Consider the following 12,911-nt stretch of genomic DNA (forward strand, 5'->3'; position numbering starts at 1 on the left):
GTGAGGTGAGGTGAGGTGAAATGGGGTTCAACGTCGCGTTCATGGTCGCACTTATAAAGCGACGTGCGTGCTTGTACTAGTCAGGACTAATGCCGATTTTATAATGCTAGCCCACTGAGATACCATGTCGCAGTTTAAAATGAATACCCCATTCAGACACAGTATACTGACTCCAAGCCGACCAGTCCTTGTTTAGCTCCTTATGCCGAGCGCCAGGCAGGGTAACAACAAGTACCATGTTTAACGTATTTTGGTATGACGCGTCCGGGGTCGAACCCACGACCTACCGCTCTCCGGGAAGACGCTCTCCGGGGGCGGTCCCGATATGTGTAGACTGGATGACGTGGTGCTACGTTAAATGGTTCAAATCATTTCCATATTGTGACGTGAGCTTGTGTGTCTTTATTGACCAGTTGTCCGCGGTGACATTACACCCGTCACCCTATAACTGCTACGGCGGATACGACTTATTAGCGGAGTCAGTTTGACCAAGTCGTAGATGGTGGCCGGATGTTAAAATAGTTCATTAACAGAGATCACAAGATCGGAAAGGAAGACATTCTTCGTAACAGTCTCCATGCTGACCTTGTGATTAATATGTCCCTTCCACTGACTCAGGGTAAAGTACGCCGTTCTCTCATCCCCAGTCAACGTCGTGCTACCCACGGGGAGTCCGTCCATAGACCACGTGACGTGGAACAGAGCGTCCGGGGACACGTCAGGTGACGTGAAGCTGCACGCTTGTCTGTACCCGCTGCCCTGGGAGAGTTCAGGGCCGGACAAGGTCACGTTGTCCGCGACTTTCGGGTAAGGGGCTGAAGTAAATATGGAGGTCACAACAGAACATATATGTTACTAGGTAGGATAATCAGATTCAGATTGGAGCTAATCGAAATTAGTGAGATTCCCCAGCAGTGATTTACGTTTAAAGCTGATGGAGACATTGACTCAGGCGTAAACGCGGATTTACACAGTGTGCACCCGTTTTTAAACGTATACACCGCTATAAACGCAATACATTTTCTTCATTGAATTTCAAAAACATTCGCGGGACTTCTTAATTATGTAGACATTTGTCCCTGTGTTATCCCCGTCTTCAGCACGACCATACATTACCTCTGCAGGGTTCGAACCCAGACGGAGACACTTGGCCAGCCGGACAGGGTATTTCTGTAATCAGATTCAGGAAATACAAGATTGGTTGAGCATTTCCAGAATTCTAATAGATGAAACTAATAAATGAAGGTTCACGCCTGTCACAACGAGGTCAAGGTGAGACCACTTGCAGATAGCGCGACGTCGCTTTTTGCCGTCAGCGTATTTTGAGACACTGGCACAAAACAGACAACATCTGAGCTTGGACAAGTGGCATCAACGCACACACTGGGGCCTCCGAGTATCCATGTTGCCACCTTCATCCCGCGCGGGGGTTGGGGGGGGGGGGGGGGGGGGGGGGTAGGGGGTAGGGGGTAGCCTAGTGGTAGCCCACAGAAGGTATATATATGGTGGCTTCACAACATATCATGCATGTATCCCCCTCATCACTTGGTTGGTCTCACTCCAGCTTGATAACGGTGTAAGAATCTTCATTGAAACGTCGCTACATCCAAAGAAAACAGAAGTTGATATCCATAAAGTTGTACGTTTTTCTTATTTAATGTGATAAGACAATTATTCGGTGATCATTGTTTGAAATTTGTCATCGTTGGTTGGACAAGCATGACTGTAGAGATCCAGCTTCAGTGGTCCAGTGCTTTCTGATGTGCATTCGCATGTAAAGAGACGATCTAAACCACTAAATGACACGACCTCAATTCACTTTAGGTCTGGTAAGCTACAAGTTAGATCTGGTTAGCTACAAGTTAGATCTGGTTAGCTACAAATTAGGTCTGGTAAGCTACAAATTAGTTATGGTTAGCTACAAGTTAAATCTGGTTAGCTACAAGTTAGCTACAAGTTAGATCTGGTTAGCTACAAGTTAGATCTGGTTAGCTACAAGTTAGATCTGGTAAGCTACAAATTAGATCTGGTTAGCTACAAGTTAGATCTGGTTAGCTACAAATTAGATCTGGTTAGCTACAAGTTAGATCTGGTTAGCTACAAGTAAGATCTGGTAAGCTACAAGTTAGATCTGGTTAGCTACAAGTTAGATCTGGTTAGCTACAAGTTAGATCTGTAAGGTTGTATATGTGGCCTGAATTACGAAATAAACTTGATTGATTTACGTGAAACAAACGCTCGAGATTTTATGAGAACTTAAATGAATACTTGCTTGTGCATGGCGTGAATCCAGTCGGGGACACCTGCCATGTTGGACATGGTTTGATGGAAGAATCTGGAACACACAACACCTAAACGTTGTAGGATACGGGAAGCACAGTTGGCCCAGTCTTCTGTCATACAGAGTTGCGTCCCTTAGCCGAGCCAGCATCAACTAATCATGAGTTCGAATCCCAGATTCGCACTCTAACCCTCAAGGACACAGGGAGCATGGGTTGTCCAGTGGTCTATGTAAGACAGAGTTGTATCCCTTAGTAAAAACAGGGTTGGTTGTTTGTTTGTTTGTTGTTTAACCCCGCACTCGGCTATATTCGAGGCTTTTGAATAATCGAGTCTGGACCACACAATCCAGTGACTGACATCATGAGCATCGAACAGCGCAACTGGGAGACGATGACATGCACCAACCAGGTCAGCCAGCCTGACCACCCGATCCCGTTAGTCGTCTCTTACGACAGGCATGGGTTGCTGAATACCAGCTATAACCCTACATACAAGATGGATGTGTTTTTGCTCTCATAACTTTTCTATAATGTGTCAATTGAATGTATGTTTCACCTACCTGGTTTTAATGCCAACCTGGTTTCAATGCCATATCTTCTAATGTACAAGAGGTGGCATTATAACAAGGTTGTACTGTATATTGATAGTGTATGCATGGGACAAACCAACTACATTGAAATAGCTGATGCTTCAGCCCACCTGACATAATGGTGTGATTAGGATCATGCCAGAATTATTAATTTACATTGTGCACAGCCATGTCAGAATTCAAATTCGAGGCTTTTTATATATTAATGACACACTATTATCTACAATTATATTTCCAGAGTAACGGAACATGCAATGCATTTAACTTTTCCTTTCTTTTTATGTGTTTTACAACTTTGATCAGCTATTTTATTACGAAAATCATGATACCACGGGAAACGTAGACGGTGTAGTTTTGAAAAAAATAAATGTTTGATGTTTAACGCTGTATGACGGCGGCCCGTAAATAATCGAGTCTCGATCAGACAATCCAATGGTCGATATTGTGAGCATCGATCCTCGCCGTCGAGTATGATGACAAGCAATCGACCAAGCCATTGAGCCTAACCACCCGATTCATTAGGTCGCCTCTTACGTTTGTTTGTTTGTTTATTTGTTGTTAAACGCCGCACTCAGCAATATTCCAGCTATATGACGGCGGTCTGTAAATAATCGAGCCTGGCCCAGACAATCCAGTGATTGACATCATGAGCATCGATTCAGCGAGCCTGACCAGTCGATCCCGTTAGTCGCCTCTTACGACAAGCATAGTCGCCTTTTACGGCAGGCATCGGTTGCTGAAGACCTATTCTACCCAAGATCTTCACGGAACTATTCTAACCCAGATTCCTCAAGGGAGGTTCGTAAATTACCGCTACAGACAACCATGGGGCACATGATGGTCTTGAGGGGGAACTGATACACCAGGTAAGTTCCGCAGTTCTTCACAGGGACTTGTTCCGACCACAGGCATCCTGTTGGCGAGAGACCAAGATGGTTGAAGCAGAACTTCCGGTCGACGGAAGGCCCGACTGGCGGGATTTTGTCATCCATCCAGACTGTTGACTCGGCCCCGCAGTGGAACTTGTCGACCTTGGCCATGGCGATCTCGGCACCGGTGAACCTGTACCAGCCTGGGATCAGCGACTTGTCACACAGTGATGACTGGGACGGGTTGGTGACCACACCCTTCTCCCTGCTACTTCCATCCAACGACATGTAGGAAAGGCAAGGGTCGGGGGCGTCGTTTGCGCTTGACCCTGGAAGAAGCACATACATGTTTGTTCTGTTATTTTCTAAAATTATATACCTTTTTCAAATTGGCAATCTTGTTCCTAAGACCCCTTGTTGCATTGATTAAATTCCATATCCAGGAAAGGTGAATGAGTGGTTATAGTTTAATCCAGGAAAACGATATGGGGCAAGAATTATTATTTGTTAGTTGTAAATATGTTTTACCATTGGAATTGAATTAGGAAAATTAGTATTAATAACTTAAATTACTTTGCTGAGATATAGAGTGTCATCTAGAAAGGAAGTGTCCAAGCAATGTTTGTCTATTATTTAACACCACACGCACACGCACATACACACGCGCGCGCACGCGCGCACACACACACACACACACACACAACCACATTCGACCTTCACACACATGACTGTAAATCGGTAAGGTTGGTAAGAACGTATTGTTGCTGAAAACGTGGCAATACTGAGAGTGAAGTGAGTGAGTGAATCCTGTTTCTTCCGTCCTTCGAGTAGATGTTGTTTTACGCCGCAGTCGGCTATAGTCCTGCTTGATTCCGGCAACTTGATGCCCCCGGGGCACGATGACACGATATAACCGCGATGTCCCAGATTAGATGTGTCTTAAAATATCTTAAATCTGTTATATTTGTTCTCTTTTCTCAAACACCAGGCCGCTAAAGTGAACCTTAAGGTGAACGCAGAGTGTCTGGTGTAAGAATAATAAGAGTTTCAAAAGGTCCAGATGAAACATAAACTGACAAGACATTGGACTCACACGACCGGGTTGTGGATCATATATGTAGAACACACACACGCACGACTCACACACGTAGAACGCACACAGGGAGAACACACACATGAAGGCCACACACGTAGAACGCACACAGGGAGAACACACACATGAGGGCCACACACGTAGAACGCACATAGGTAGAACACACACATGAAGGCCACACACGTAGAACGCACACAGGGAGAACACACACATGAAGGCCAAACACGTAGAACGCACACAGGGAGAACACACACATGAAGGCCACACACGTAGAACGCACACAGGGAGAATGCACACATGAAGGCCACACACGTAGAACGCACACAGGGAGAACACACACATGAAGGCCACACACGTAGAACGCACACAGGGAGGACACACACATGAAGGCCACTTACGTAGAACGCACACAGGGAGAATGCACACATGAAGGCCACACACGTAGAACGCACACAGGGAGAACACACACATGAAGGCCACACACGTAGAACGCACACAGGGAGGACACACACATGAAGGACACACACGTAGAACGCACACAGGGAGAACACACATATAAGGTCACACACGTAGAACGCACACAGGGAGAACACACACGTAGAACGCACACAGGGAGAATGCACACATGAAGGCCACACACGTAGAACGCACACAGGGAGGACACACACGTAGAACGCACACAGGGAGAACACACACATGAAGGCCACACACGTAGAACGCACACAGGGAGGACACACACATGAAGGAAACACACGTAGAACGCACACAGGGAGAACACACATATAAGGTCACACACGTAGAACGCACACAGGGAGGACACACACATGAAGGCCACACACGTAGAACGCACACTGGGAGAACACACACATGAAGGCCACACACGTAGAACGCACACAGGGAGGACACACACGTAGAATGCACACAAGGAGAACACACACATGAAGGCCACACACGTAGAATGCACACAGGGAGGACACACACGTAGAATGCACACAGGGAGAACACACACCTGAAGGCCACACACGTAGAACGCACACAGGGAGGACACACACGTAGAACGCACACAGGGAGAACACACACATGAAGGCCACACACGTAGAACGCACACAGGGAGGACACACACATGAAGGACACACACGTAGAACGCACACAGGGAGAACACACATATAAGGTCACACACGTAGAACGCACACAGGGAGGACACACACATGAAGGCCACACACGTAGAACGCACACTGGGAGAAAACACACATGAAGGCCACACACGTAGAACGCACACAGGGAGGACACACACGTAGAATGCACACAGGGAGAACACACACATGAAGGCCACACACGTAGAATGCACACAGGGAGGACACACACATAGAATGCACACAGGGAGAACACACACATGAGGGCCACACACGTAGAACGCACACAGGGAGGACACACACGTAGAACGCACACAGGGAGAACACACACATGAAGGCCACACACGTAGAACGCACACAGGGAGGACACACACGTAGAATGCACACAAGGAGAACACACACATGAAGGCCACACACGTAGAACGCACAAAGGGAGGACACACACGTAGAACGCACACTGGGAGAACACACACATGAAGGCCACACACGTAGAACGCACACAGGGAGAACACACATATAAGGTCACACACAAAGAACGCACACAGGGAGGACACACACATGAAGGCCACACACGTAGAACACACACATGAAGGCCACACACGTAGAACGCATACAAGGAGAACACACACATGAAGGCCACACACGTAGAACGCACACAGGGAGAATGCACACATGAAGGCCACACACGTAGAACGCACACAGGGAGAACACACACATGAAGGCGACACACGTAGAACGCACACAGGGAGGACACACACATGAAGGACACACACGTAGAACGCACACAGGGAGAACACACATATAAGGTCACACACGTAGAACGCACACAGGGAGGACACACACATGAAGGCCACACACGTAGAACGCACACTGGGAGAACACACACATGAAGGCCACACACGTAGAACGCACACAGGGAGGACACACACGTAGAATGCACACAGGGAGAACACACACATGAAGGCCACACACGTAGAATGCACACAGGGAGGCCACACACGTAGAATGCACACAGGGAGAACACACACATGAGGGCCACACACGTAGAACGCACACAGGGAGGACACACACGTAGAACGCACACAGGGAGAACACACACATGAAGGCCACACACGTAGAACGCACACAGGGAGGACACACACGTAGAATGCACACAAGGAGAACACACACATGAAGGCCACACACGTAGAACGCACAAAGGGAGGACACACACGTAGAACGCACACTGGGAGAACACACACATGAAGGCCACACACATAGAACGCACACAGGGAGAACACACATATAAGGTCACACACAAAGAACGCACACAGGGAGGACACACACATGAAGGCCACACACGTAGAACACACACATGAAGGCCACACACGTAGAACGCATACAAGGAGAACACACACATGAAGGCCACACACGTAGAACGCACACAGGGAGAATGCACACATGAAGGCCACACACGTAGAACGCACACAGGGAGAACACACACATGAAGGCCACACACGTAGAACGCACACAGGGAGGACACACACATGAAGGACACACACGTAGAACGCACACAGGGAGAACACACATATAAGGTCACACACGTACAACGCACACAGGGAGGACACACACATGAAGGCCACACACGTAGAACGCACACTGGGAGAACACACACATGAAGGCCACACACGTAGAACGCACGCAGGGAGAACACACATATAAGGTCACACACATAGAACGCACACAGGGAGGACACACACATGAAGGCCACACACGTAGAACACACACATGAAGGCCACACACGTAGAATGCACACAGGGAGGACACACACATGAAGGCCACACACGTAGAACGCACACAGAGAGAACACACACATGAAGGCCACACACGTAGAACGCACACAGGGAGAACACACACATGAAGGCCACACACGTAGAACGCACACAGGGAGAACACACACATGAAGGCCACACATGTAGAACGCACACAGGGAGAGGACACACACATGAAGGCCACACACGTAGAACGCACACAGGGAGAACACACACATGAAGGCCACACACGTAGAACGCACACAGGGAGGACACACACGTAGATCGCACACAGGGAGGACACACACGTAGAATGCACACAGGGAGAACACACACATGAAGGCCACACACAAAGAACGCACACAGGGAGGACACACACGTAGAATGCACACAGGGAGAACACACACATGAAGGCCACACACGTAGAACGCACACAGGGAGGACACACACGTAGAACGCACACAGGGAGAACACACACATGAAGGCCACACACGTAGAACGCACACAGGGAGGACACACACGTAGAATGCACACAAGGAGAACACACACATGAAGGCCACACACGTAGAACGCACACAGGGAGGACACACACGTAGAACGCACACTGGGAGAACACACATATAAGGTCACACACATAGAACGCACACAGGGAGGAAACACACATGAAGGCCACACACGTAGAACACACACATGAAGGCCACACACGTAGAACGCACACAGGGAGGACACACACATGAAGGCCACACACGTAGAACGCACACAGGGAGAACACACACATGAAGGCCACACACGTAGAACGCACACAGGGAGAACACACACATGAAGGCCACACACGTAGAACGCACCCAGGGAGGACACACACATGAAGGCCACACACGTAGAACGCACACAGGGAGAACACACACATGAAGGCCACACACGTAGAACGCACACAGGGAGAACACACATATGAAGGCCACACATGTAGAACGCACACAGGGAGGACACACACATGAAGGCCACACACGTAGAACGCACACAGGGAGGACACACACATGAAGGCCACACACGTAGAACGCACACAGGGAGGACACACACGTAGAATGCACAGAGGGAGAGCACACACATGAAGGCCACACACGTAGAACGCACACAGGGAGGACACACACGTAGAATGCACACAGGGAGAACACACACATGAAGGCCACACACGTAGAACGCATACAAGGAGAACACACACATGAAGGCCACACACGTAGAACGCACACAGGGAGGACACACACGTAGAACGCACACAGGGAGAACACACACATGAAGGCCACACACGTAGAACGCACACAGGGAGGACACACACGTAGAATGCACACAGGGAGAACACACACATGAAGGCCACACACGTAGAACGCACACAGGGAGGACACACACGTAGAACGCACACAGGGAGAACACACACATGAAGGCCACACACGTAGAACGCACACAGGGAGGACACACACGTAGAACGCACACAGGGAGAACACACACATGAATGCCACACACGTAGAACGCACACAGGGAGGACACACACGTAGAATGCACACAAGGAGAACACACACATGAAGGCCACACACGTAGAACGCACACATGGAGGACACACACGTAGAACGCACACAGGGAGAACACAAACATGAAGGCCACACACGTAGAACGCACACAAGGAGAACACACACGAAGGCCACACACGTAGAATGCACACAGAGAGAACACACACATGAAGGCCACACACGTAGAACGCACACAGGGGGAACACACACATGAAGGTCACACACGTAGAACGCACACAGGGAGGACACACACATGAAGGCCACACACGTAGAATGCACACAGGGAGAACACACACATGAAGGCCACACACGTAGAACGCACACAGGGAGAACACACACATGAAGGCCACACACGTAGAACGCACACAGGGAGGACACACACACGAAGGCCACACACGTAGAATGCACTCAGGGAGAACACACACATGAAGGCCACACACGTAGAATGCACACAGGGAGAACACACACATGAAGGGCAAACACGTAGAATGCACACAGGGAGGACACACACGTGAATGCACACAGGGAGGACACACACATGAAGGCCACACACGTAGAACGCACACAGGGAGAACACACACATGAAGGCCACACACGTAGAACGCACACAGGGAGAACACACACATGAAGGCCACACACGTAGAACGCACACAAGGAGAACACACACATGAAGGCCACACAAGAAGAACGCACACAGAGAGAACACACACATGAAGGCCACACACGTAGAACGCACACAGGGAGAACACACACATGAAGGCTACACAGGGAGAACACACACATGAAGGCCACACACGTAGAACGCACACAGGGAGAACACACACATGAAGGCCACACACGTAGAACGCACACAGGGAGAACACACACATGAAGGCCAGACACGTAGAACGCACACAGGGAGGACACACACGTAGAACGCACACAAGGTGAACACACACATGAAGGCCACACACGTAGAACGCACACATGGAGGACACACACGTAGAACGCACACAGGGAGAACACACACATGAAGGCCACACACGTAGAACGCACACAAGGAGAACACACACGAAGGCCACACACGTAGAATGCACACAGAGAGAACACACACATGAAGGCCACACACGTAGAATGCACACAGGGGGAACACACACATGAAGGTCACACACGTAGAATGCACACAGGGAGGACACACACATGAAGGCCACAGACGTAGAATGCACACAGGGAGAACACACACATGAAGGCCACACACGTAGAACGCACACAGGGAGAACACACACATGAAGGCCACACACGTAGAACGCACACAGGGAGGACACACACACGAAGGCCACACACGTAGAATGCACTCAGGGAGAACACACACATGAAGGCCACACACGTAGAATGCACACAGGGAGAACACACACATGAAGGGCAAACACGTAGAATGCACACAGGGAGGACACACACGTGAATGCACACAGGGAGGACACACACATGAAGGCCACACACGTAGAACGCACACAGGGAGAACACACACATGAAGGCCAGACACGTAGAACGCACACAGGGAGAACACACACATGAAGGCCACACACGTAGAACGCACACAGGGAGAACACACACATGAAGGCCACACACGTAGAACGCACACGGGGAGAACACACACATGAAGGCCACACACGCGATGACCAGGAACTCACGTGTGATGGCCCCGTGCAGCCCTTTTCCTACAACAAGCAACGAGTAACATGTCACCTGGCCCGTCTTCACGAATATAGTTTCATTCCCACTTCAACCATAGCAGGACCGCCTCCATGGTCTAGTGGTAGAGCGTCCGCCCGGAGAGCGGAAGGTCCGGGGTTCGAACCCGGCCGCGTCATACCAAAAGACGTTAAAAGATGGTACTTGTTGTTACCCTGTCTGGCGCTCGGCATTTAGGGGTTTAAGCAAGGACTGGTCGGCTCGGAGTCAGTATACTGCGTCTGAGTGGGGTATTCATGTTAAACTGCGGCATGGTATCTAAGTGGGCTAGCACTATAAATCGGCATCAGTCCGGTCTAGTACAAGCAGCCACACACACACACACGTGCATGCAGGTAGCTATATAAGTGCAACAATCTTGGACGCGACGTTAAACCCAATTTCACCTGACTTCAACCATAGAAGGCCTGTGTTGCGTGCACAAAGAGCGACTGTATTACGTATGACGTAAGCAGTTCAAGAGTTCTGTGTTCCTTGGAGCGATCGTGACATCACCTGTGGCTGACTCATACCGCGAGAACTTATATTGTTTTACGCAGTACTAACCGCTGTTCCAGCTGTTTAACCTGGATTTGCTGATTGCGGCTTAAAACGACATTAATGCACAAAGCAATCCATGCCTGACTTTTAATCCTTGACATCTTGTCAAACAGAACGCACAGACATCTGCACTATTTCGCAACATTACTGAAACTGAGCTACTTGTAGAGGTGTTTAGCTGATGCAAAAAAAATACAACATGCTCAAATTTTCCCTAAGTTTCCATATAACCTACCTGCAATCAAGAGGACCCACAAAACACCTACTGCCCGTGTCATCTCAACCGTGTTTAATGTCTGGCTCAACGCGTGCCACGCTCAACTGATAAGAACGGAAAACGGACAAGGAAAATGTGATAAGATTTAAATTGGGTACATGTTTAGTTCAAAGAACTGCCATATTTTACACATCTCTACCAACAGGAAGATCGACGCCGGGTTAAGGTGGCCGGGTAGGACACGTGGCACGTGATAGTTCGTGTAGCTCGTGCATCTGTCACATGATTGTCCCAACAACACACTTATGTGTCAACAACGCATATATGAAATCCTCCCTGGCTTAAAACACACGGGAGAAATTAGAAGTGTGAGTGTAAGTTAAAAAGTCCTCAGTTTGACTTGGACTTAACAAAAATATGTATAAAATATTTTTATCAAAAGAAAATTGTTCAGTCGACACGCCGGATGCCGGAACAAAAAAGTTGCAAAAAATAGAAAAGAAATGTTCAACCAAGTCAACTGACGCCCGGTCCATCTAAGTGCCTCCTTTAGGCGAAGAGCAACTGTATAAACTCTCAGCCTTGAAGTAGAACGAGTGATTATTTTATAACCCTGCAGCCTTGAATGTTTGGAACGAGGGGCATTTTGATAACATTTCAGCACTGAATTAAAACTGTGCACATGTGCAATACTCCAGCTATATGGTCTGTAAATAATCGAGATTGGACCAGACAATCCAGTGATTCACATCATGAGCATCGATCCACGCAATTGGGATATGATGACATGCATCAACCAAGTCAGCGAGCCAGACCACCCGATCCCGTTAGTCTCCTCTTACCACAAGCATAATCACCTTCTACGATAAGCATAGGTTACTGAAGACCTATTCTAACCCGGATCTTGGTTGATGTATGTCTTTGTATCGTATGTCAATCACTGGATTGTCTGGTCCAAACTCAATTATTTACTGACTGCCGTCTAATAGCTGGAATTTTGCTAAATGCAATATTGTTAAACTATAAACAAACAAACATCCTCCTATCTATTCAGTCGATTCTGTTGACATGGCGATATCAGCCCAAGGGTGTGCACTGAACATG

The 12,911-nt window shown here is 48.6% G+C and overlaps 1 protein-coding gene across 3 annotated transcripts in view; it reads right to left on the bottom strand.

Annotated features, from left to right (window-relative positions):
• LOC124124158 overlaps window positions 1–11,947 on the bottom strand; it is a 30,499-nt gene extending 18,552 nt beyond the window's left edge. Inside the window, exons 1-6 of one of the 3 annotated variants that reach the window (XM_046487250.2) lie at window positions 11,826–11,911; window positions 10,990–11,016; window positions 3,684–4,070; window positions 2,273–2,335; window positions 1,117–1,170; window positions 586–815 (exon numbers count right to left, since the gene is read on the bottom strand). In XM_046487250.2, the coding sequence (XP_046343206.2) occupies window positions 586–815; window positions 1,117–1,170; window positions 2,273–2,335; window positions 3,684–4,070; window positions 10,990–11,016; window positions 11,826–11,868 (804 nt within the window). In that variant the 5' untranslated portion in view covers window positions 11,869–11,911. Of the gene's footprint in view, window positions 1–585; window positions 816–1,116; window positions 1,171–2,272; window positions 2,336–3,683; window positions 4,071–10,989; window positions 11,017–11,825 lie in introns of all 3 variants that reach the window. The other 2 variants (XM_046487252.2, XM_046487251.2) reach the window with 2 other exon arrangements.
• Window positions 11,948–12,911: the final 964 nt, after the last annotated feature.

Source organism: Haliotis rufescens, unplaced genomic scaffold, assembly GCF_023055435.1.
Source record: "Haliotis rufescens isolate VD_foot unplaced genomic scaffold, xgHalRufe1.0.p SCAF_39, whole genome shotgun sequence".
Taxonomy (NCBI): Eukaryota; Metazoa; Mollusca; class Gastropoda; order Lepetellida; family Haliotidae; genus Haliotis; species Haliotis rufescens.